The sequence below is a fragment of the Schistocerca americana genome, chromosome 8, assembly GCF_021461395.2.
Source record: "Schistocerca americana isolate TAMUIC-IGC-003095 chromosome 8, iqSchAmer2.1, whole genome shotgun sequence".
Lineage (NCBI taxonomy): Eukaryota > Metazoa > Arthropoda > Insecta > Orthoptera > Acrididae > Schistocerca > Schistocerca americana.
The window spans coordinates 261,112,981-261,140,951 of NC_060126.1; the positions used below are offsets into that span (position 1 = coordinate 261,112,981).

At 38.2% G+C, this 27,971-nt stretch overlaps 1 protein-coding gene across 5 annotated transcripts in view; it reads left to right on the forward strand.

Moving 5' to 3' along the window:
• Window positions 1-27,971, forward strand: part of LOC124545392 (calcium uptake protein 1 homolog, mitochondrial) — a 231,674-nt gene that overhangs the window by 41,004 nt on the left and 162,699 nt on the right. For 3 of the 5 annotated variants that reach the window (XM_047124303.1, XM_047124306.1, XM_047124304.1), the window contains exons 2-3: window positions 1,981-2,208; window positions 5,724-5,901. In XM_047124303.1, coding sequence (XP_046980259.1) covers window positions 1,982-2,208; window positions 5,724-5,901 — 405 coding nt within the window. In that variant the 5' untranslated portion in view covers window position 1,981. Of the gene's footprint in view, window positions 1-1,980; window positions 2,209-5,723; window positions 5,902-27,217; window positions 27,378-27,971 lie in introns of all 5 variants that reach the window. The other 2 variants (XM_047124305.1, XM_047124308.1) reach the window with 1 other exon arrangement.

Here is a 27,971-nt window from a genome sequence, read left to right on the forward strand (position 1 = left end):
AATGGCTAAATGGGAATGGCTAGAGGACAAATGTAAGGATGTAGAAGCATATATCACTAGGCATAAGATCAATACTGCCTACAGGAAAATTAAAGAGACCTGTGGAGAAAAGAGAACCACCTATATGAATCTCAAGAACACAGATGGAAAAACCAGTCCTAAGCAAAGAAAGAAAAACATAAAGGTGGAAGGAGTATATAGAAGGTCTGTACAATGGAGATGTAGTTGAGGGCAATATCATGGAAATGGAAGAGGATGTGGATGAAGATGAGAAGGGAGATATGATACTGCATGAAAAATTTGACTGGACGCTGAAAGACCTCCAAGTCGAAACAAGGCCCTGAGAGTAGACAACATTCTGTTAGAGCTGCTGATAGCCTTAGGAGAGCCAGCCATGATAAAATTCTTCCATCTGGTGAGCACAATGTATGAGGTGGGTGAAATGCCCTCAGACTTCAAAAAGAATATAATAATACCAATTGCAAAGAAAGCAGGTGCTGACAGGCGTGAAACTTACCGAACTATCAGTTTAATTATTTACAGTTGCAAAATACTAGCACGGACCCTTTACAGAATAATGGAAAAACTGATAGAAGCCAACCCTGTGGAAGATCAATTTGGATTCCAGAGAAATATTGGTACAGGTGTGACGAAACTGACCCTGCGAGACTGGAATACTCTCTTTCAAATTCTAAATGTGGCAGGGTTAAAATACAGGGATTGAAAGGCTATTTAAAATTCATACAGAAACCAGATGGCAGTTGTATGAGTTGAGGGTCATGAAAGGGAAGCAGTGGTGGAGAAGGGAGTGAGACAGGGTTGTAGCCTATTCCCGATGTTATTCAATGTTTATACTGAGCAGGCACTAACGGAAACAAAAGAAAAAATTTGAGGAGGAACTGAAGTCCAGGGAGAAGAATCAAAACTCAGAGGTTTGCTGAGGACATTGTAATTCTGTCAGACAGCAAAGGACTTGGAAGAGCAGTTGGCATGGACAATGTCTTGAAAGGAGGATTTGAGATGAACATCAATCAAAGCAAAATGAGGATAATGGAATGTAGTCAAATTACAACAGGTGATGCTAGGGAATTACACTTAAAGTAGAAGATGAGTTTTGCTATTTGGAAAGCAAACTTAACTGATGGTGGTCGAAGTAGGGAAGATATAAAATGTAGACTGACAATGGCAAGAAAAGCATTTCTGAAGAAGATAAATTTGTTAACATCGATTTTAGATTTAAGTATCACAAAGGCCTTTCTGAACATATTTGATATGGAGTGTAACCATGTATGGAAGTGAAACATGGACGATGAACAGTTTAGGCAAGAAGAGAATAGAAGCTTTTGAAATGTGGTGGTACAGAAGAATACTGAAGATTAGATGGGTAGATCATGTAGCTAATGATGAGGTACTGAATATAATTGGGGAGAAGAGAAATTTGTTGCACAACCTGACCAGAAGAAGGGAGTGCTTGGTAGGACACATACTGAGGCACCAAGGAATCACCAATTTAGTACTGGAGGAAAGCATGGTGGGTAAAAATTGTAGAGGCAGACCAAGAGATGAATACATTAAGCAGATTCAGAAGGATGTAGTAGTTACTCAGAGATGAAGGGGCTTGGTCAGGTTCAGAAAACCAGTCTTTGCACTGAAGACCACAAGAACATCAGTTTCAATAACTGCATTCCAGATGTGTGATGGCATAATAGCACAATATGTTCCGTCTTTTCAGCTACCAGTACTATTATAGTTAACAATTGTGAGGGTGATGTAGATTTCTAGACAACAGTCTTTTATACATAAGTTACTTTTAACTTGTTGATGATTATCTGAAGTAGCATCACAGCAGAATACTTGCACATTGAAATCTGTAACCTTAGAGTAATAATAATAATAATAATAATCACTCTCAAAGTCAAAGGATGTTGAACTCCATACATATTTTATGTTGCCCTAATTCTATGTTTGTATGTAATCTAGGATGTGGCGAGCAGTGCGTGTTGCTCGCACCTACAGTCATCGCCTGTTGCAGTCCTCTGAAGACCTAGGTCCACGATCATTGTGCATCTCACAAGTAGAAGGCCATGAACAACAAAAGAGAGGTTACAAAGATTTTGGACACCGCCCAACTCCAGAACCCCTGGCCACAAAGATATTTGCTACATTCATTGGAGTCAGTTTCTTTTTGACGCTGGTTGACTACAAAAAGTAAGTGCCATATGACTTTTGTAACTTAAAACTTTTCATAAGATACCAGTACTTAAGTGACTGATCAATTGATTCCTTTGTTAGTGTTTATAGTGATGTTTTATCACATATAATCATCCAAAACCATTAAAAAGAACGTAGAGAATGGGAAAAAATAAGTCTCACATTTTGAGCCATCAGTGCTTTGATTGTGGAATGGAAATATTGGTGAGAAAGGTTCAGTAGTTTTATTCAGCACTGCCATTTTCTGTTAAAACAACTTGATATTGTTGGATAAGTTTCACTCTAAAAATCCTTTTTCAAGGCCAGTGCATCAGTGGGAATACAAGTTGACATTCCAGAGGCACTTAAATCTTGCACAAAATACAAAAATAATACACAGAGGTTTTTGTCCCTTTTTCCTACACTTGACTCATATAGTTCAGAAATATATGTCATCAGAAATGACAACTCCAAATTCTCTACTACCAGAAGAGTATTCCTATAATGCCAGTTTTTACAATTTATACTGTCAGCTAGTACTACTACAACATAATCTTCTACTGCTACTACTGTTACTACTACTGCAGCCAATGATTACTATTCTTCAGCAGCAGCAGCCTTACTGCCATTGTAACTTTTGCCTACTCCCTCACTTCTGACCGCCTCACCTCTTGCAGCCCTTCCCCCACCCTTAGTTCTTCCACCTCTCAATATTCATCCCATCACTTCTCTTCTCTTTCCATTTCTTCACTGTTGCCCACCTCCCTCCCCCCTCTGTGTTGTCCCTGTATCCTTTTCCTCACCACATTCTCTTTTCTGTCAGCATTTCCTCACACCTATCCCCCCCCCACCTACCCATTTTCACTCATGTACCCTCTTCACTTCCATTTCCCCTCTCCTCTCTGCTTACTCGCCTATTCTCCCTTCCTTTCCCTCTCTCCGTATCACTATCCCCAAGTATTGTCCCACAACCCACACCAACCTTCACCCCACTTCTCTCTCAATCAACTTCTCAGTGAATCTGCTGACACCATCTCCTGATCTCTATTCCCATTCCTGTTTGGATCCCTATTCCCACATCCCAGATCACTGGTACATTAATTACTAAAGTAACCACCAGAATGTTGTATGCAAACATGCAAGCATTGCGTTGTGTAGGTCTCGGATGTTAGTTTGTGGGATGGAGTTCCGTGCTTGTTGCACTTGGTCAGTCAATACAGGGATGGTTAATGCTGTTTATGGATGACGCTGGAGTTGTCATTTGATGATGTTCTATATGTGCTTAGTTGGAGCCAAATGTGGTAATTGAGCAGGCCAAGGCAATGTGTTGACACACTGTAGACCATGTTGGGTTACAACAGTGGTGTGTGGGGGAAGCATTATCCTGTTGGAAGACACCCCTGGAATGATGTTAATGAATGGCAGCACAGCTAGCTGTATCACCAGATTGATCTTATCCAAGACCATAACTACTGGTGTAGGCCAAGTGTGTCCAGCAGGCCCTCAATTGACCAGTTTCTAACCAACATACAGCCATCACTAGCACCAAAGCAGAACCATCTTTCATCAGAAAACACAACACTCCAGTGGGTTCTTGCTTGACACTACTGAAGTCACAAATGGTGGCAGTTTGGGTTGAGTGGAATGCATGCTACAAGGCATCTGGCTCGGAGCTGTCCTTGAAGTAACCAATTTGTGAAAGTTCATTGTTTCACTGTGGTACCAACTGCTGCTCAGATTGCTACTGCAGATCCAGAATGATGCGTGAGAGCCAGAGAGCCATACACCAAACACCATGGTCTTTCCTTTCAGTAGTGCCAGATTTCCATCTGGAACCCAGTCTTGTTGCAACCAAAACCCAGTCTTCTTGTGACTGTACATTTTCATTACCATCGCCGCCAGCAATGAAGTACAGTTGTTACATTGCTGTCAAGTCTTTGTGCAGTATCATAGACATAACATCCAGCTTCTCATAGCTCTTATTATATGACCTTGTGCAACCTCAGTAAGGTTTTGATAATGGTGTCTTGCCTGAAAGACATTGTTGACTAACATCAACTCACCATGTCCAATCTCAAACATAACTAACACTCATGGCTATTACAGTGTGTATATAAAGCAAACCTGATTTGCAGCCTCATAGTGACACATCAAGTGCCATTCTTACACGGCAGGCTTGAAATTTTAATAGACATCATTATTCAGAAGTAGAAATGCCTACCAACTTACATTTATGTTGCACAACTCCTCCTTGGTGTTGCGACCTTTTTCCCATCAGTGAAATGTGTGTGATTAATAGGTAAAGATATTTTTCTCCCAATAAAATAATCAATCAGCTATTGAGATGTTTTTTAAAGAAATTAATGTTGTTACTTTCTAGCCTATCATTTAGTAATCTGTTGCTGGGTACTATGCGGTGAATGAAAATATCTAATTCTTCATGTAAGTCAGTTTGGTGTCCCTTGTCCATTTTATGTAATGTATAAAAATCATTCACTATATCGTGGAATGAGTGGCCAGCATTCTTTATGTGGGTAGCCGTTGCTGATTCAGTATATTTGTATTTGTGGTTGGCATTTTTTTAGCTGCTCTGAGTTTGGGATACGTAGAGGTCTTTGTGTGTACAACATACATTTTTTTGTTTTTGTAAAAGCCTGATTTGTGTGTGTGTGTGTGTGTGTGTGTGTGTGTGTGTGTGTGTGTGTGTCCCATCATTTCATCATCACTGATGCACAAGTCGCCCAATGTTGTGTCACTCAAAATAAGACCTGCATCCAGTGGCCGAACTTTTCTTGGATGGAGCCTTCTGGCCATCAATGCCACACGATCATTTCATTTCCCTCAGTGTGTGTTGCAGTTTGTGTGTTGTGAAAGTAATGTTAATGTTTTGCAGTCTGAAAATTTTGTAAATTGCTGCTTGCTCATATGAGGCCAGGCTGGGAACTAACGAGTGTGGTGTACCTTTTTCTGCCACTACAATGAAGTTTAATATTCACTGAAAGATTTCCATCAATTTTGACAAACTTGAGATAATATAGCCAGTTCCTTCATTCCTTTACACTAGCTCCCTCTGTAACTCTTATTCTCCCTAGTTCAGTCCACTGTTTTGTGACTTCCACACAAGCTGAGTTTCATAACGACATCAATTACGTAACGCCTGTGAGACAGTGTTTGTGTAATTTCCTAACACATACTTGGCTTTTATGAAACAACAGCTAATTCTAGGAAAAAAACAGCTATTGAGTCGGTCTGAGGTATTTTATTCATAAACCTTAACTATGTCCCTATCTCAGTCCTCATATTTGTCCTATACTTCACTATCTTGATTGTTTATGTTTTGACTCTTTATATTGGACATGATATCAACTTCTTTGATGCAGACCCCTGTATTGGAAGAAATTTTCTGAAATACTGGAAAGAATGATTCTCCATACTTTACATTAATTTATTAAATTGCTGCTGACCTATTTTCTAAAATTTTTTTCCTGAAATGTGTTTTAACTGATTCAGCTCTGTTTCATTGTACTTTACAGACTAAAAAAAATGGTATTTCCTGAAGTTAAAGCAGAATCCATTCTTAGTGAAGACAAAAAGTCCAACAATGCCCTTTCGGAGAAGCAGGATAGTGAAACTGAAGAAAGTGAAGAGGAGGATGATGATGAGGCTAAAAAGAAAAAGAAGAAGGCCAAAGTTGGATTTAGAGATCGCAAGGTAAAAAAGTAATTCATTTTTGTATTCCTCTTGCATGCTAGCAGAACATGAGCACTTATCTTTTTACTGTGCATTTTGACAGAATAGTTAGTTTTTAGAAAAGATGTACGTTTTAGATGGCTGCTAACTGATTAATAGTTCACAGATTTTACTATTTTTATTAACAATTATCCTGGGGTCTTTGAATGTTTGCTCTACTTGCCAGCTTGTAAGATGCATTTTTACACACATCATCGTTTTGCTGATGGGAGAGTATGGATAATATTTATGCAGTGTGGGAATGAAGGCTTTCTCAGTGAATTCCATTGAAGAAACATTCTCATCTTACCAGCTGAGTCATGGTATCATGCTGTTGCAATGTTTCAACGAGTTTTTGAATTATCATCTTCAGATGAAATATCAGCTTCATATCAAATTTGTTCAGATATATCCACTGGGCAGCAGACTCCTGCTGAAAGTCCATTGTTTGCCTCTAGAAGAGTTGTTGTGGCTGGTAGAAGTAACCCCCCCCCCTCGCCCCCAGTGGGGTGGAGGGGGGGCTGGGTGTCAAATGCTCATTCTGTCTGTCTGTCAGTCCTGCCCACTGCCTCCTCTTTTATGTCTGAGCTTTCCTGGTGTGTTTTTGTGTATTTCACATCCCCATGGCTGCCATCTCTTACAGATTGTCAGTAACTCTTATGGATTTATCACTTTAATTATGGATACACAGAAAGCTAATAAAATTACAGAGATAGGTGTTTTACAATTGAAGTTAAAAAAATTGAAAAAGGCGCTGTTTACATTTTGCTGATGGTGTGGTACTAAAATGTTTTACAGATTTGTAATGATTTCCTTCTTGAATATGCAGTTTACCTGTCTATGGGTGATTTCATCACCATGGCTTTCTAAATACATGTTTATAATGAGTTCAAAACATGTTCTGCAACATTGTTTGCAGCTAGTACTGGACTACCAATCTTTGCAGCATGTTGTCAAAATCTTGACAATGCAAAACCAGTGTTCCACGACTGTGATTACACAGATCAAAGGAACATTGTTCCTGATCTGCAACTACTAAATGCCAGCACTAGTGTTTGTTTGTGCATGTTATGTATGTTGTCTTTATGCGTGTCTCTTTGCGAAATGTGAGCGGACAAGAAGCAAAATTTATGAATTCATCACTCTCTGAGGCATGAGAGTGCCTCTGGAATGTTCGGAGTCGTAGTTACCAAAATACTAAACAGAAGCATGAATCCCTACAAGAAATTGCTGCATGGTTTGCACCACTGACAGTGACATAGATAAAAAAACTAAGTCTCCCATTTTTCGTAGCAGCAACAATAATGAGTACAGGATGTGATATCCGACTTTGTAAAAATTTGTCGTCAGCAAATTAACTGAGCTGCCACCATACAGAAGGGAACTGACAACAGAAAATAGAATTACGACATTTTCTATGAGGCAGAAATGAATGTGTGTAGGAGGCAGCAGTCAGTGGTAAATGTGTGTGAGTGACATTGAGCATGAAGTAGTTTTAGTTATTGAAAATGATAATTTGGATTAGTTTTAATATGAAAATAAAAATGAATATATGTTCAATTAAATATATCCTCTTTATTTAGGGTCAGAAAATGTTTGAAGTCTAACATTTAGGGCCTAAGTCAAGTTTCTACTTTTAAAAATTTTCTGGCAGGGAGGGAGGGGGTGCTGAACATCCCCCCTCCCCCCCCCCCCCACCCATTATTTGCTACATGATTGTTGACGCCTCCTTCTCAAGATTGGCAGCTACACATCCCATGTGGAGTGTGGAGCTCACTTGGAAATGGCTACCCGATTGATAAGATCATCATGTACTCTTATTTCCACTGCCTCTTTGGTGACCAAATATCTGAACCTCTGGCGTACAACAGCATCTTTTTCTGTTCAAAAACAAATGTCCCTGTCTTTACAGATTGTCTGTTTGGCCAAGGCGAACATTCCTCATCTGTTCAGAACACTACTGCGAGATGGATCACTGCATCTGGGTGAAGTATTGCATGACACACTCGCAACTGATGCTGTAGAAACCAGATGCCCATAGCACTGTTTGGTCCATGACTGACCCAGGCGTATTCTTGATGTTAGCCATTGAGGGTAAATGGTTTTTGTGTCGTGCTTCGCCATTCCCATGACAGCCTTGGCTGTATCTGGCCCTTCATATAGACAGAATAGCTGGCGCTTGGTTGCTTCTTCTGGATTGTTTTTTCTTCTTCTTCTTCTTGCTTGGCTGGAGTGCTTGTCTTATTTCTGCCTCTGAGTAGCAGTTGTTGTGGAAGGTTTCACACAGATGCTGTAAAACAGTAGGCAGCCTTTCCTTGTCGCATATGGCTTGTGATCTGTGTAACGGTGGTGAGCACAAATTTGCATTGTGCTGGGTGGTGGCAGCTATTGGCATTTAGGGGTATTTGTGTGTGTGTGTGTGTGTGTGTGTGTGTGTGTGTGTGTGTGTGTGTGTGTGTGTTTTCTTACTGTGGACATAATACTGCAGGGCACCATCAGTGTTCTTTTTTTATCAAAAAGTACAGGAACAGTATGCATCCTTTTTCTTCCACTTCCATGGTGAACCTGACATTATTGTGTATGCTATTTATGTGCACAGGATTTCCTTTAGGTTTTCTTCACCATGGAGGTAAACCATGAATGTGGTGTTCAGATATGTGTAGAACGCCTTTGGTTTCAGGTGCACAGTTCCTAGAACAGTTCGCTCAGTGTGTGCCATATATGGGGTGTACATAAAGTTCGGGAACGCTTTCAATTTTTTATTGCAGAAAAACTAAACATTGTACAGATGTCATACATATTACATTTTGAAGAGAAACTCTTAAGTTTTTTTTACAAACATTCAATATGCGAACCATGAGTGACTCAGCAAACATCAATACGGTAATCAAATTCTTGCCATACCCATCCCAGCATGGCATTGTCGATTGTGGCAGTCACTTCCCGTATTCTCTCCTGCAGCTCTGCTACATCATGTGGTAGAGGCGGTACATACACCAGACCTTTAATGTGTCCCCAGAGAAAAAAATTTACATGGAGTGAGATCTGATGATCGGGGAGCCCATTTCATAAAACAGCTGTCCACTTCTGTAGCACGGCTGAGCCATGGAGGCAGCAGCTCCGTGTTCAGGTACCCACGAACTTCACGATGAAAATGGGGTGGAGACCCATCCGGCTGAAAGATGAACGGAGAGTCCGATTGCATTTGAGGCATCAGCCATTGCTGCAACATATCCAAGTAGAAATATCCAGTGACAGTGCTCTCGGTGAAGAAGAATAACCCGTACAGTTTTTGACGTGACAAGGCACAAAAAACATTTACCTTGGGGGATTCACACTCAAATTCAGTGCATTTGTGTGGATGCTTTGTACCCCAGATTCAACAATTATGCCTGTTCACTTTCCCATTAGTGTGAAAAGTAGCTTCGTCCCTAAAAATTTAGCGATCAACAATGCCATCCACATTCTCATTCGATTGTTGCAACTGCGAACAAAACTCAAAACTGTCTTTGTCGTCGTCATTGCACTTCTGCACTAGCTCCAATTTGAATCATTTAATAGACAGCTTCTGTTGCAGGACTTTCTACACTGCCATTTTCAGTTAACGGGATGCACGACGCACCAATTTCTTTGGACTCCTTATGAATGTTTCTCGTATACGCTCCACATTTACTTCACTGATACTGGAACGTCCGCTTATCTTTGCCAGGCACAAGCAACCCATCGTATCAAATTTGTTGTGCCAGTAGTAAATGACTTCTTACTGTAGATGCTTCTTACTGTACTTGGCTTCTTACTGTACGTGGTTCTAAACATCCATTGAAGAGATGTAGCACACTTGTTTTTTGTCGAACTCCAACACACAGAAAGCTCGCTCTGCATCTGAACTTGCCGTCTTTGCGACTAGTGCTGACTATCAGCAAATTACTAAACTATGCTGTGGAGGTACACATAAAAAAAACTTTCAGGGTTTCTCTTTGATTCTGTTTGGTTCTTGTGCAATAAGTAATTGAAAGTGTTCCCAGACTTTATGTACATCCTGTATAGGTTAGCAATGCCTGGTGCTAAGGGGGATTCCATGGAGACTGTGTCTGTACATACATCTTTCTACCACTTTGGAAGTAGTTGGTGGTGAGCATGTGTCGAAAGACATTCACTGTGTCATCATTAAAGGATTCTCTGGTAATACCGTGTTATCTTTTAGTGGTACCCCTGTGAAAAGATATGTGTTGCCAAAGTGGCAGAGCTCGGCATCAGCAAAGGGCAAACTCGTTATTACGCAGACAATCCCGTAGGGAATAACATGGAACCCATGCCCCGGCTTATGGGTGAAGAAGTTAATCGCAGCAGCGGCAGAGAAGAAAGACTTCAGAACGGTGAAGCTGGTAGATGAGGCAACCCTCCTTTCTGGGTATTAAATGAGATGGGAACCACTGCGTTGTGGTGGAGGAGAAACTCCAAAGGCTATGGGAGACAACACCAACAGAAAATCTTTTCTTGCATTAGGCCTAGAAAGCCAGTAGGAAAGTCTTCATATATTGCTTTCAAAACACGGACGAGCCTCGTAATGAACCACTCAGGATTTGACCCCACTGCTTCTTCAAGTACTGGTGCGAATGATGGGAGACATGATGATATTCATAAGTACAAGAAGATGAAACCAAATGGACTAAAAATAACCTAAATATTGGCACTCTTAATATATTAACCCTCAATGGAAAAATGGAAAAAATTGCAGATGTACTAAAAAAGAGAAAGTTAGATATTTTGGGATTAAGTGAAACGAAGTGGAAGGGAAAATATATATACACACACATGATCATAATCTGAAATCTGAGATTCCAAAAAGAAACGCTAAAAGTCATCCAGATTTATGCACCTCAAGGGGGATGTAGCGAAAAAGAGAAGATGGATTTTGAAAATGAGTTAGAGAACCATATATAGACTGCTAATATAGTGGTGGGAGATTTTAATGCAAAGATGAAAAGGGATTTGAGCAAGTATTGAGATGTTTCAGATATGGAGGCAGAAATGAAGAAGGGGAAAGACAGCTGAATTTGTGCCAGAGGAATGGAATGAAAATAGCAAACAGCTGGTTTATGAAGAGAGGAAGTCATGTTATCACCAGATACAGTTGGGATGAGAGAGCCAAGTGTGTAATTGATTATATTCTAGTAGATATGGAATGGGGAGAGAAAGTAACAAATGTGAAGGTAATTCCAAGTGTGAATGCAAATGGAGACCACAGGTTACTGGTGGGACAATGGAAAATGAATCAGTGTGTGAAAAATAGAAAATAGAAGAAAGTGAAGAGAGTACAGGATTGGAAACTGAAGGAGAGTGAAAGTGCTGAGAAGTATAGAGAATTAATCACACTAAAATTTCCAAAAGAGGTTTTCTGCGATGTAGAAAAAGAATGGAGTTTATTCAGAGACACTTTAGTCGAAGCAGCACAAAAAGTATGTGATAGAACATCTGGAAAGGAAAAAGTAAGGCAGACAAGTAGGTGGGATGATACCACAATCCAAACAGTTACAAGGAAAAATGGAACATGGAGAAAGTGTTGGAAAACTAAAAGTGACGAGGACCATAAAAGATATATAGAGGAAAAGAAGAAGTGCAAGGAAATGTTGTAAACAGCAAAGAAAAACGCATTGGAACAGTTTACATAAAAAAAACTTGAAGATGTGAAGAACAATAAGAAAATGTTCTATAAAATCATGAAAAATAAAAGGAAGGCTTCTGAAGTACCAGCAAAGATGGAAACAGAGGATAGTACTGTGATTGAAGCTCCTGGGAATATAAAAGATCTCTGGCGAGATCATTTTAAGAAACTGTCAAATGCTGAGGAGCAGGTACATGAGGAAACAACAAATAATGGAGAAACTGAGAGAAGTTGGGAAGCAGAATTAGGACAAATTACACGGGAAGAAATGGAAATAGCTGTTAAGTTGATGAATGCAGGGAAAGCCCCAGGACCTGATGAAGTATCAGTAGACATGATAAGAGCAGCAGGTCCTGTGGGAATGCAGTGGCTTTATAGAGTACTGTCAAGTGTATGGAGAAATAGTACAATACCTCATGATTGGAGAAGAGGAGACATTGTTCCCATCTTCAAAAAAGACAATAAAATACTTTGTAAAATCTACAAAGGAATAACCCTGATGAGTCATACAGCCAAGATTTTTGAAATAATTTTACTAAATCGAATAAGTGAAAAGATAGAAAAGGAGCTATGTGAAGAACAGCGTGGGTTTAAGAAAGGAAGAAGCATGATCAACCTGATATTTTCTATCCGTCAACAGATGGAAAAAAGTTGGGAGTACAACAAAAGGGTGATAATGGTTTTTATAGACATAGAAAAGGCATATGATTCAGTTAACAGAGAAAGACTCTGTGAAGAAATGAGGAAGATAGGTGTAGAAGATGGATACATTAATGTAATAAAGATAATTTACAGAGGACACAATTGTAGAAGATGTAGGGAATGAATCGGGCAGTTAAAGATATAGTAAAAGAAAAAGACAAAATTATGATTTTTGCAGATGATATGGTACTATGGGGCAATAAAGAGGTGGATGTACAATTGCAATTTGATGTGTGGAAGGAAATAATGAAAAGGTATGGATTAAAAATAAATAAAGATAAGAGTGAAGTAATGGTATTTGGAAAGAGGCAAAGGGATCAATGGGAATATTATGTTGAATGGAGAACCTCTCAAAGTGGTAGGAAGTTTCATCTATTTAGGGAGAATAACCAAGGAAGGTATGTGTAAGAGTTATTACTTCCCTATTGTCACCTATGGAGGAGAAACATGGACAGCGACAGAAAGGGACTGGAGCAGACTGCAAGTAGAGGGAAATGGAATTTCTCAGAGCAGTTAAAGGAAAAACAAGAATGGACAGAGTAAGGAAAGTAGATATTAGAAAGGACCTTAAACAATAAAGTATGAGAGAAAAAAAGAGATTAAGGTGGTACGGGCCTGTTAAGAGGATGTGTGGGCAGAGACTTCCCAAAATTATGAAATAATTAAAGATGGATGGAAAAAGACCTAGACGGTGCCCAAGAATACGGTGGAAAATGGGAGTGAGAATATCTGTGGAAAGGAGATGTGTGACCTGGCAGCAAGTGGAGGAAGAAGAGTGGTGGGAGGAATGAGCCAAATGGAGAGGACTCAGCAAAAAGGCAGTAGAAATAACAGTACATGATGATGTGTAAACCAGGACAGTGGTTTTCAACTGAGCTTTTGTATGGGATGTGGCATTAAAAAAATATGTCAGGAACACTCTTGGTGTGAAAGTGATGTAGGCAGTGGGCAGAAAAGACTGGCAGACTGGCAGCACCAGGACTCAATACCTGGACCCTCTGTCCACCTTGCTAGGGACATCCTTACTACCAGCCATGAAAATTCTTCTGGAGGCATGTGGTTGAGCAGCAGCAGGTGGATGTGAACCTAACACTTCACATGGGGGTGATTTCTAGAAATCACCTCGAAATATTATGACAGCATGATGCCATGACTTGGCTGATAAATAGAGAATATTTCACCAATATTTCTACACCTCATTCTCTGCTCATTTGTCTGCAATAGAGTTCTTTAGAAGGGACTTCCATTAACAGAATAATGATTCAAGGTAAAAAAGTGTGACGTTGACTACTCATCCTAGAAACATTATGAAATATCACCCCAATCCATACACATTAATGTGTACTGCATTTACCAAAAATCTTTTCTTAGTATTGAGTACTGTAGATGTAAAGTATAAAATCACATGACATTTTGTGCAATTTCAACAGAAAATTATGTTTGGCTAAACAAAATGCTGTGGCAAGTGTAATTGTATTTATTAAGTCAATCAAGCAATCTGAAGTAATTCTGATACAACTTTCAACCTTAGATTTAAGTCAAAGTAACATCAAAACATGAAGTTTAATTGGTGTATCCATAAGGAACTGAGTAAGATATTTAAAATTACATCACAAGCAGCCATACTGAGGTGGAAATATTGATTATTTATGCTTTGCAGTCTCTATATGTATATTGTTTGTTTCACCAGACAGATTTGAGGGCTGTATTGAATGGTCACATAAAATTATACTTCAAGCAACATTTTGTTTTAATGAGAACCAAAATGATATATCCTATTGATGGTGCCCATTACATAAAACACATTCAGTAGTAGTATTTGTTTATGCTGATTCCACTTATACATTTCCAAAAACAAAACTGACATCTTCATAATCTCCAGAGCAAAACTGTTTGGGAAGAACAGTATTGGGAATCCTTTTGTTCCTGCTGTAACTGTATTTATTATGCAAAGATGTAATCTTCTTCCTGAAGACCCCTTGGATTCAATGCATTTTAAACATCTTGCATCCATCTGGTAGTTGGTTTTCCAAATTTTCTTCACTCAGTTGATGTGAATTCCTAGATTGTTTTTGACCATCAGTTATCATCCATTTGTTGAAGGTAATGAGCTCTCTTGTAATTCCTTGTCATATCATTTCTGTCATGTTACATTCTAGAGAGTTGACAACTTCTTCACCAAAAATCCAGCTAAAGGAACATCAATTTATTTTTTTTCTTTTCTGGTTAGCTCCCATATTTCAGTGTCATATGTAATAATACTATCTATGATTGACTGTACAGTAAGATCTTCATTCTCTTTGTAATTTTGTCACTCCTTAGCAAGGAGTTAAGTTGGCCAATTACTTTTTTTTTCTTGCTCAGTTTTATTTGTGAAGTCTTGTGTGCTTCTTCTATTTATTGTATAAGCTACATGCAGGTATTTAAATGTCCAGAAATTTTTAATTTTACAGAATCCTTGGTCTTTTTCACCACTACCATCTACTCTGTCTCTTTTGTATTTATTGTTGGATCTCATTGTGAGCATTCTTTGTGCAGATTCCTCAATGTGTAATTGGAATGGTCTTTGTCTTAAGCTGTCAGCATCTGGTCATCAGCAAAGACTAAAGTATACAGTATTTCAGAGGGATCCTCATTTCACAACATTTTCTCTTCCAGTTTTGGAAAACTTTTTTTAAGTATTTCAGTTTACAAATAATGACGTATAAACTTTAGTCTTTCTTATCTTTAAAGGACAGATCTAGACAGGGGAAAGCAAAATGCACATTAAGTGCAAGTTCTCTGCTAACAAATAAAGTCACCATTATCAGTTACTCTGATGACCTGAAATCCTGTTGAGCGTACACCTTTCGTTGTTATGCCCCCCCCCCCCCCCCCCCCCCAACTATTAAGACTCTACATGTAGTGTGCTGCACAAAATTGATGAAATACCTGGTAAATAGTTAAATCTGATTGCATCCTTCATGAGAAGTTGAAGCTCACAGGTGCCCCAAATTAAAGATTAGACCACCAGTCAATTTTGCGCAAAGGAGAAAAAATGGATATTACTACAGGTTCTCTCTCTTCGGTGTATGTTGCTGTTTTGGGAATGACATGCTGATATTTGATGTCCATAACTGTCATATTTTTTGCTGTTGTTCCATTGACAGCCATGTGATATGATTATCCGTGAAAGATATCTTGCAGCAGTTTCACCAACACACATTCCAGTTAAAAGACTTCTGCTGTTAAACTAGACCTAGAGAGCTACCGTTGCTGTATGATTCAGTGAAGAGAGAGGCTTGTTATGCTTAGAGCAATTTGTTTTCCACTAGATAACTAAAATATACATATGCTTCTATATAATCTACAGCCAAATGAGTTTCCTGAAATGACTATAAACTGGACACACATTCTATTTGTTCTAGAGATCTAAATACAAAACTGAACATTTCAATGATGTATTTGTAAAGAATGGGTGTTACACTCTTCATGTCAGAAGTAGAGCCTGAGCTAAGACTAAGGAACGAGGAAGAATGTGGCCACTATATTCCTGCCATTTATCAGAGCGTTATCAGAAAACATGATCTCTATTGACTTATATAGCTAAGGTCATTGATGCACAGTTCTGTGTCCATGCTTGACTTGGAAGTAGCCAGTTGAATTCTGGTAATGGGAAAAACATGATCTCAAGTATTTGGCTGTCAAGCAGAGGAAAGGTGGTGGTGGTGGTGGTGGTGGTGGTGGTGTGGTGTAGTGGTAGTAATACTAGTAGTAAGTAAGTTCCTAATCATCAGACTTCACAACATTGTCTTGCATTAAATGTTAAGCCTCTCCACAGTGTATTGTATAGTGAGGGTATGTAACACTGTTCATGGGGATCTGTCCTTTGGACAGGTATGTTAATCTCAGTGGCTGCCTTGGTGCTATTCAGGAGAATCAGGCTCTACACTTGCTCCTGTCCTAACTGTTCTACCCCAAGGAGTTTTTCATGCATTTACTGTGCTGTTGGACAGTTCATACACCTGCCACAAGGATCAAATGTGCCACAATACCACAACACTGTAATTGTCAATAAACTTCTTTTTTTGCTTCCCAACCCTTGTAGACTTTGCTGGGTGAGGTATAAGACACTATTTTGCTATAGAACAGCTCTCTAACTGAGGGATATTGTGAGGGTACATAAGTTGGCACAACTAAATTTGGGACTTTTGCCATATGCATTAGATGTGCAAAATTTTCTGTACACTCATCGTCTGAAAATAAACAAGTGTGTTTACAACTGATTTTATTGACTATACTGGAAAGTAGGATAGGTGGCAATCTGTGGCAGATCTGGTGACAGAATACAATGCTGGTTCAGGCTCAGATATTTTGTGAGCACACTGTTCAGTGCGCATTGCTGAATGGCTCTGCAGCAGATGACCCCTTTGTGTCACCGTGTTGACCCACTGACATCATCACTTAAGTCTTTGTACAAGATGGTTGAGGGACTTCAGATATGCAATGTAAAATGTAAAATCACCTTCAGCCATCTATATTTTGAATGTCCTTCAAAATGTAGACAGGTGAAGGAGTTTTTAAGTTTACATTTCATCAATTAAGATTGCTGCAGGCACAGGATCATTGAGGTTGGACAGTTTTTCAATAAAAATTTTGTTGCACCAAGTTGAAATTCATGTTCAGATAAGGTGTCATTCCTTCCAGATACATTATAATTTGGCTGATTTGTTGGGCCTTAAGTCACCTTTAAAAGGTTCTTGCATTCTCAACCCTCTCTGTTTTACCAGCTTCCTTATTATAGTGAACCATGATTATGTTGTTTCATAACAGTGATTCATTGTTGGTAGTGATTATATTTTTCTTCCTTTGTGATATTCATGGTTGCATTAGTTTTCATACACGTTTATGGTAACTAATTCAGGGTAGACAAGCAATTCTTAATACCTCATTGCTCAATATTTATAAGGAAATACATACAACTACTCCAGAGCTGTCAGTTTCATTTGAAATGTCAGCTAGTGGAAGACCGTCTTGAGAAAAACATTCATTTTTTACTGAATTTCCTGGCATATTATGATCAGTTAAATCTTCTTCTCAGACGTGTGGACTCTCATTTAGGCTGAATGGAGGTCAAATCCTTTTGTGGCCATTCAGTTTTAGTTTTCCATGGGCTCTCTAAATCACTGATAATGAATACTAGGATGATTCCTTTGAAAACTTCTTAGAAACATTTCCTTTGCCCATCTGGTCTGATCCAACCTTATGCTCTATGTCTGATGCCTAAACCCTACTCCTGCTTCTTTTAGTAATTTTCCTCTTGATCTGTACTGTGTACTTTTGAGAGAAAGATCCCCAACAGTGAGAACTAGTTATTTTTTAATTTAATATTTGTAAAAATGTTTTCAGTGTTAATGGCATGAAGCTTGTAATTTACTTTTTTTTTGTTATAAGTAGTCTTACAGCTGACAGGTGCAACAGTAGTCTTAAATTATTTCCTGGAAGTATTTATTACACATCTTTTCATCTACTTATAAAAAAGAAATTAAGTAATTAAAATATTTCAGAGAAGTCAAAAGAAAGATAGAGTTGTATGAATGTTCATTTATGGTTGCAGTGTAGTGCATCTCTGAAGTAAATTAATTCATATTGTTGTTCCCATTTCACTTGTTCAGAATGTGGAGTTCCTCAAAGATGAAATAAAAACTGTGGCATAATGTATACACAATGGAGTGTCTACAAGCAATATAAACACAAATGTGGTGCAGATTCATACTACTGTCTATAATATAAATAGCCAGAAAATGAATCCAATAACTGTTTAAGTCTGTGACTTCGAAAGAAACTTAAAGGGGAGAACATGCACACATCAAAAAAAGTTTTGCATCACCCCGGTTCCCAGATAGACATTGACTGTGGATACTGTATCACAGACACAGTCCCTTTGACTGTTCAGAGATGTCATTAAACCCACCCAAAGAAGTAAACAGCCATGCATGAGCAGCGCCTATTAGACGGAGGGGGTCAGTCATCCGATCAGTTCCAGTCATTCCACCAAGAAGGAGGTACACGGCTCATGTTGTCTGTAGTTCAACCATGCCTAGACTGTCAGTATCGTGGTTCTATTGCATCCATATTGTTACTTTATGCCAGGAAGGGCTCTCAACAAGGGAACTGTCCAGGCGTCTCGGAGTGAACCAAAGCGATTTTGTTCGGACATGGAGGAGATACAGAGAGACAGGAACGGTCGATGACATGCCTCACTCAGGCCGCCCAAGGGCTATTACTGCAGTGGATTACTGCTACCTATGGATAATGGCTCGGAGGAACCTTGACAGCAACACCACCTTGTTGAATAATGCTTTTCATGCAGCCACAGGATGTCGTGTTACGACTAAAACTGTGCACAATAGGCTGCATGATTCACAACTTCACTCCTGACATCCATAGCGAGGTCCATCTTTGCAACCACAACACCATGCAGTGCGATACTGATGGGCCCAACAACATGCCGAATGAACCACTAAGGATTGGCATCACATTCTCTTCGCTGATGAATGTCACATATTCCTTCAACCAGACAATGGTCGGAGACGTGTTCGGAAGCAACCTGGTCAGGCGGAATGCCTTGGCCACACTGTCCAGCAAGTGCAGCAAGGTGGAGGTTTCCTGCTGTTTTGGGGTGGCATTATGTGGGGCCAACATATGGCTGTGGTCATGGAAGGCGCCGTAATGGCTGTACAATATGTGGATACCATCCTCCGACCGATAGTGCAACCATATCAGCAGCATATTGGTGAGGCATTTGTCTTCATGGATGACAATTCGCGCCCCCATCGTGCACATCTTGTGAATGACTTCCTTCAGGATAACGACATTGCTCGACTAGAGTGGCCTGCACGTTCTCCAGACATGAACCCTATTGAACATGGCTGGGATAGATTGAAAAGGGATGTTTATGGACAATGTGACCCACCAACCACTCTGAGGGATCTACACTGAATTGCCATTGAGGAGTGGGACAATCTGGACCAACATTGCCTTGATGAAAATGTGGATAGTATGCCATGACGAATACAGGCATACATCAGTGCAGAAGGATGTGCTACTGGATATTAGAGGTACTGGTGTGTACAGCAGTCTGGACCACCACCTCTGAAGGTCTCGCTATATTGTGGTACAGCATGCAATGTGTGGTTTTCATGAGCAATAAAAAGAGTGGAACTGATGTTTATGTTGATCTCTATTCCAATTTTCCTGTACAGGTTCCAGAACTCTTGGAACCAAGGCGATGTAAACCTTTTTTTGGCGTGTGTATTTTAATGTGGTGAAATTTGATTGGACAATGGAAACTCCAGATAGGAATATCAACAATGTAGGGGAAAAAAAATTGCTTCTTACCATAAAGATGACATGTTAAGTTGCAGACAGTCACAATTAAGACACTTACACACAAGCTTTTGGCCATAGCCTTCAATGGTAAAGAGAAACACACACGATTCATTCACACAATTCTGGCATGAGTTGTCAGAGTTGGTGGTCATGTGTGCATGAGGCGTGATTGCTCGTATGAGTGAATGGTGTGTGTTTCTCTTTTTGTGATGGAGGCTGTGGCTGAAAGCTTATGTGTAAATGTCCTTTAATTGTGCTTGTCTGAAACTTAATGTGTGTCTTTATGGTAAGTAGCAATTTGTCTTTTCCTATATTGTTGAACTTTGAATTTGGGGAAACAATCAGACATCAAACACTTAAATTTGTAGAATAACTGCAGTATCAACTTAAACTTTTATTTACTATACTTATTTCAATTAACTTCCATTTAAATGTAAACTTGAAAATTCAGTACCTTCTGATGAGATACAGAGTAGTTTTTAAAATCAGTATTGCTGTAAATGTGGAAGTACATTCTGTACAGTATAATGTAATTGGGTGTGCCATAGTTGGAGTAAACACTTGAAAGAAGAATATCTGTTTGGTAAACAAAAGGGAATGACTTTTTAAAACTGAATAGAAAAGTGTCTCTGTAAAAATGACTGTGCTATGAGCATTTAAGATTTAGGAAGTATCACTCATCCAAAACACAGCTTGCCCTTTACTCACATGATATCTTGCGGATCATGAATGAAGGCTACAGCCAGGTTCATATTACTAAGTTAGCAGACAACATTTGATACAGTGCTCTACTGAAGATTGTTAACAAAGGTCTAAGCATATGGAATAGATTCCCAGATACATGTATGAGTGACTTGAAGACTTCTTAAGTAATGGAGCACAGTTCGTTCTTCTTGCTGATGAGTATTCATCAGAGACAAGGGTATTATAATGAGTGCCCCAGGAAACTGTAATAGTTTTGTTCTTGTTCGCCATATAAATAAATGACCTGATGGATAGGGTGAGCAGTAATCTGTGACTGTTTGCAGCTGACGCTGTGGCATGCGGGAAAGTATCATTATTGAGTGACTGTAGCAGAATACATAATTTCTATTTGGTGTGATGAATGGCAGCTAGCTCTAGATGTAGAAAAATGTATGTATGTTAATGAAGATGCATAGGAAAAAACATACTGTAATTTTTTAATAAAGTGTTAGTGTTTAGCAGCTTGGCACAATCACTTCGATTAAATATCCAAGTGAAATGTTGCAAAGCAATATGAAATGGAATTAGCACACAAGGTCATAGTAGGGAAGGCAAATGGTTGAATTTGACTTTTTTTTTTGTAAAGGAAAGTGTAGCTCATTTGCTAAGGGGCAATTTCATCTCAAATCATACAGGTCAAAAACGAGTGTGTCGCATCATTATTTCGAAGTTTGCTGAAAAAAATATATGTAGTGGAAGATCCACATGATACATGTACAAAACTACAATATTTTGATTTTCTGATGATTTGTTAAAACGCTACAGACTTCTCTAAATGATAGTATTTGTGAAAATGTTGTAATGAAAGGGAAAATTGAAAAACTGTAATAAAGAAACCAAAAGTTATAGAGAACTGAATTTATTTTCAATAAATACTTTGTTCCCAATACTATGAGACATGATTAACACATACACACTGCAGAGCTTGCTTGCCCCCTCTCTGCTCCACTTCTTTTTTATTTATTTATTTTAAATTATGTTTTGAAAGTATGAATAGTCACAGGATGTTAACTGTCTTGAGAAATTATGAAGTGGAGGGGCTGCTATCTGTCAGTTATGACATTAATGCATGAAATTCTCAAACTGTCAAACTATTTGTACAGAAAGATGAAAGACTCTGAAATTTTTTGAGTATTTAGAAATTTTCTCCAAAATCCCCATCATATATGTTCTAAAAGTTTCATGGTATGTTAGTCGGTCATTGTACTTCGGGAATACACAATCACAAAATGTAAGACATTTTTTAGGTAGACTTAACTCTTCTCTCAAGGTCAAAAAATCTATTTAAATTGATCACTGTTTTTAAGTAAATGTCATGCAAAACAGATATTTCTGAATAAAAAATTACTTTACAACATTATAAGTGAGTGCAAAAACAATTCATAATTTTGTTCGAAAGCATTTTATATCATAAGTGAGGTAGATAATATTTATACCCATTTCTCTTTTTATGATATTATTTACAAATTATTATTGTCTTCTGTCATGATTTTACTTCTTCATGACTTCCCATGAATTAAAATTGCTTACAATGTAACAATCAACACTGCACTGTTGAAAAGAGTTGTTTTTTTTCATCTGCTGCCCACCAAACTTGTATAGCCAAGCTGAATTTGCACTCAGACAAGGATGATTCAACAAGAGGAGTACATGGAAAATGGAAACTGGACACTGACATTTTGGTGATGGTCATTTGAAAGCATTCGCAGGGCCGTGAGGTGTCATAAAGGAGACAGTTATATCTTGCAGCTCATGACACAGTTATCTGTCCCACCCACCACCGATTGTCATACACATAAGAAATGAAGTGGCTCACTACAGAGTTTTCTAATGTCTCTGCATTTCACACACAGTAACAGACTGCATTTCATGGAGAACCATTCTTGCAATGTATATACCACTCCGGGATGCAATCCAGTAGTGACTTGATTGAATTCTGAACATTAGCTTTGTAGCAGACTACCCTTCTGTCTTTTATCAAACAAAATTCCCTTAACGTACTTTTATTTAGAATTAAGAGTTTCATGTCTGTTACTAATGTTGATATGGTGTGTGTAAATCCAGTAGTGTCTCTATAACATCAAGAACTTCATGCTGGAGATTAAATCTTGTTGCAAGATGTTTACAGAGACCTAATACCCCATCACATACATTTTTTCCATGACCTGTTGCTGAAAATAACCCTTTTTTTTGTCTTAATTCGTGTACAACAGTGCTGACAAAGCTCATAAAGCTGAAAGCGGTTTTTAAAATGAGATGCTGTGCCATCAGTCATATACGCATGTTTAGGAAATGCATGGCATCTAGATGCTATGTCATCAACTATCATGTTGACAGTGTAGCATGCATGTGCATTGTCATGAGTGAGATCATTCCTGACAAAAGCAAAACAGTGTGATATTCCGAGGAAGTGAGCGACACATGTGAATATTGGTACCTGCGATGTCTGCCAGTGCTAAATTTGAATTTTGTTCTGCAAAGCAACAAACCAGTTCACAGCAAAGTCGAAATGAAGGTCCAATGTGTCAGTATTCTGAGATGTGGATGATTTTACTTCTGCTATGGGCTCTCTCTGAATCCTTCAGATATGATGTTGAGTTTTTCCTTCCATGGCCCAATGCCTAACCTCTTTAACAAACTTCTGTGGCTCTACTGTCTTCTTCACCAACTCTCCTCCCTCCCACAATGCATAGGTTACATCATTGTCAGTATCCTGAAGGTGGAATGCTTCAGCAGTCATCACTTCAGCACCAGGACACATTACACACCAACATTTATCTTGCAGCTCATGACACATACCCAAAAGCATCAGGTCCATCTTTGTGCACTTCTTTCCTGTGATACTTCTTATGGTGAAAGAAACAAGTTTGAAATTAGTGCAGTAAATACATGTGCCTACGTCCTTCACTGGCTGGCATTTTACCCATTTTGGTCATAAGGAGTAGAATTTTGTGTGACTAATTTTTAAATGTCAGTTCTACTTTTTCATTAGGAGATATACTTCTCTTATTGAACTTGTCATGTATCTGTTTACCTTTTAATCTTTTTTATCATTTTCACTATTAGAGATAACATCAGCTTGATTAGGACTTCGCTCGCTGTAATCTTTGTCATCACTGAGGTAATATTCCAGAGCAACAGTAAGAATATCATCCAGCAATGGATGCCCACAGTAAGAATCTGGGCATGCCCAAATATCTTTCTCATTCTTTATTTTTTGAGCTTTTGAAATCAAATGTGAGGTGGGTATGTATTTCAGTATCTAGTGCGTAAAGTAGCTACCTGGTATCAGTGTCTGTACTTTCTCAGTATAGGTTAAGTTTTGATACCACTTATCACATTTTGTGCACATATCACTTTCTTCAGGTTCTGCACCAAGTGCAACTACATTATACGCTTCACAAAATTTTGAAGATGTTGCTTGTGTAAAACCTGTTTCAATTTCTTCCACTTTTCTTTTTATTTATTGTTTTCTTTTTGTGCTTGTTACCTTTCCTGGACATTTAAGGGGGCATATAGTAGAGGCTACAGCAGAAATGCTAACATTCAGTGCATCGACAACTTCACACTCAGGAATGTGAACATCTGCTCTGTCTTCTTCAGTTTCACTGTCAGGTGATGCTGATCGTTCAGGTCGGTTCTCACTAAATTTCTTCTTGTAGCGGGTGTAGCAATTCCTGAGCAATTCCTGAACAACGGATGTGATGCTGATACCATTGCTTTTTTGGACCATGATATTTTAGCAATAACTCTGACAGATTTCCAGCAACTGTGAAATGTTTTTCATTTTTTTTTTAAACACGACCTTCTTGAGTCTCTTTTTCATAGTCCAACCACCTCACTCTTTCACTACTGTATTTCCTCACTGACGTTGCATCTAACAAAAAGTTCAAACCAGACCCAAAACTTGATGCAGAATGGTTTGTGTGCAAGTTCTCACTCATTTGTTTTAAACAGAACACTGGAAACAGTGTTGCCAACAAGTATATTTTACACTAGAAATTCAGTGATGCGAAATATGTAGAATGTTGAAAACTTTTTTAACACTTTACGCAGAAATATATTGCACACTGTGTTCACACTGACTGCTAACATATCAACCAAACAATATTTTGTGTAACTCTTAAAAGTTTACAGGTTTGGGTTTCTGAGTAAATAATTCATAAAAACTTGTATAAACGCAATTTTTTTTTTACATTTTTAGTAATAAATATTTACATCATACAGATAGCTGGAACAGAGAAGATACTGTTTGTAATTACATCAGTACTATCTGGTAATATGACAGAAAAGATGGTGTTCTGTGACTTTCCAAATTAGCAAAAAAAAAAAAAAAAAAAAAAAAAAAAAAAAAAAAATTATTTGGGAAAGTTAAATTAAATTTCATATTTTCATCTTAAATTTGTAAGTTAAATGAAGCCCATAAGTGTGTGGGTGTCAGTGGAATTTCAACACACTAAGACGGAGCTTTAACACAAAACATCTTCCAGTTCTCCAGCGCTTCTGGTTTATTACTTATGTTTTTTTCCCTCTACTGTTGTAACAGTTATTTACAAAATTATTTACAAAATAATCACTTTACCGAAATTAAGATAAAATGGAAATACTTTATTTCTTAACACTTATGGTGTGGAGGTCTGATATATATTTTCTCCAGACAGATTCATGACCTCACATTGACATGAACTGTATGATTTAAGATGAAATCACCCAAAGGAGACCACATGTAGAATACCACTATGGTCAGTTCCTGAGTACTGTTCAAGTTTTTGAAATCCTCACCAGGTCACATTAAAGAAATACACTGAAGCAATTTAGAGACAGGCTGATAGGTTTATTACTGGTAGGTTTGGTCAATACACAAGTGTTACAGAATAGAGATGCTTTGTGATCTCAAGTGGGAATCCCTGGAGGGAAGGTGATGTTCTTTTCACCAAACATTTTTGAAAAAATTAAGAGAACCAGCATTTGCAGCTGACTGCAGGATGCTTCTACTGCCACGAACAAACATTTCCTCTTAAAGACAGCGAATACAAGTTAAGAGAAATTTAGAGGGGGATACAGATTGTAATTTTTCCCTCACTTCATTTGTGAGTGGAAGAAGAAAATGACTATTAGTGGTTTGAGGCAACCTTAGCCATGGACCATACAGTGTCTTGCAGAGTATATATATAGATGTAGAAGAGGGAAACAGCAGTAACTGCAGTGAAACTCAATACATACAAAGAAATGTTGCCAAACTGATCCTTTTGCCATAGTTTTATTCATAAGTGCTTGTCCTTGTCCTCCGTGTATTGAACTTCATAATATATTAAGACAATTTTATCTTAAAGTGCCTTGATTTACTCATTTGACATTATGATTGGCTAGTCTTTATTTCCAGAAGGTGAAATTTTTAGTACTGATGATAGATACATATAAATGTACAAGAAACTATACTGGCTTTCAGAACTTAGTTCCTTTCTCAGGGAGGAAGGAATTGCTTGTGTAAGGTTAGAAACAAAGGGCAGATCACTTGGGCTATGGTCTTTCCTCATCCTCACAACAGGTAGGACCCTCCCATCTCGACATGTAAGTGGCGTGCCCTTTCATTCTAATTGTACCCAACCTATTCCTCTTTCGTTCGTGAGAAAGTAACCAAGTTCTGAAAGTTAGGGTAAGAGTATGTACTTCTGTGTGTGCCTGTCCACTGTAGCAAGAATTTTTCCCTGAAGCCCACCCTGTCTCATAATTTTCTCAAGTAAATTTTCTTCTCAATTAATTTTATATTAGGAATCAACAGTATTATGCGAAGGAGAGACTGCTACTCACCATATAGAGGAGAATTGAGTTACAGACAGGCACAACGAAAAGACAGCTTTACATTTAGCTTCCAGTCAGAAGGCCTTCTCCCATGCACATTCACTCAACTCTCTCTCTCTCTCTCTCTCTCTCTCTCTCTCTCTCTCTCTCTCTCTCTCTCTCACACACACACACACACACACACACACACACAATGAGCACTATCTCTGGCTGTTGTGGCCGTAGACAATGGTCATGTTAAAGTTTGTGTTGTGTGAATGTGTGTGCATTCTCTACTTCAGAAGAAGGCCTTTTGGCTGAAAGATAAATGTATAGCAGTGTTTTCATTGTGCCTGTCTGCAACTCACTGTCTCCAAAGTATGGTTAGTACCAACCTATCCTTTTCATAATGTTGTAGTTATTCCATCCTGGACTTTCCATTGTTTCATACTATGATTCTGTGTATTATAAATCTGTCAAGCTGTACTTAAAAAGAAATCATATGCTGCTTTTTTAATATGTATTACTTTTACTGTTGTAAAAATTATGTGTGTAGTGCTGTAGATCTTTGATCATGGGTGCTTATTAATGTGTATTAATTACACTGTTGTAAAACTTGTCTGTGTAATTTTTGCTGTAGATCATTTTGTTTGTAGCTCTGTGTTGGAGCAATACTGAATATTGTGTTGTCATTCAGTGCTCACATGTCATTATTTGGAGCATTTGTGCATGCAGTAGCTGTAATCACTGTAGTCTGTAATCACTGTTTGTAACTTTTTAGTGTTCCTTCTGATACAGCATTGTGTCTCTGTACATTAGGTCCAATGTATTTACTGATACCAAGTAGTTTATCTACTTAAACAGTGACTATGAAGTTTCACATTGCTTGATGTGTAGAGTGTTTTTCCTTGCTGATGATAGTTTGTTCGTGTTTGGAATACCCCAAAGTTATTGTCATAATATGGATTAGGTTTCACTATACAGAAAAAAATTGGGCTCAAAATGTTGGTACATTACACTATCAAATGTTCACAGATAATTGAATATGAGAACAGGATACGTAACTTCTCAACGCCAGACAAAATTTTCCGATACTTTGCAACAGTTAAAGTCATAAAAGGTGATGTTGTGGAGATCTACATGACCCCAGATGATTTCATGCGATCCATCTGTCCAGGTGCAAAGCAGCCTGAAGGTAATGGTATCACTAACCATGTGTAAGAATATCTCCGTGTGTTGTGCACCCATTCATTTTATAACATTCAGATTTTACTCTTCTGTCTCGTTGAGGCATATTAATGATCAGCCCTTCTTTATTTGAATTTATATTCCCAAAAGATTACTGCAGATGCATCTTTCATTGAAAATATTGAGTGGACAACATAAGTTAACAGCAGTCCACAATTTATGATTGTCAGTCAATTGAGTCATCAAAACATTGCACATTGGGTATTTTAATCTGCATGATTCTCATCCCATTCTTTTAATTCTAGTGAAAAGTTTTTTTAATCTCATCACTTTTTTGACTTATTTTCAAGAATGGATTTCTCAGTTGTCTTAACAAGTATCAATGTGTTCATTAGAATATGTCAGCTGGCAGTTTGTCTTATGCTTATTAACAGAGCTCTTGTTTACATTTTCAAGGGGAAAATCACTGATGAGCTTATGTTAGTATCATATACATTATTGTTTGAGGTCATTTTTGGTAATAATAACATAAAACTTAGGGTCATACCTGGTTTGTGAAATATGCAGAGGCTTGTTTTTATAACTGTTTTCTTTTATATTT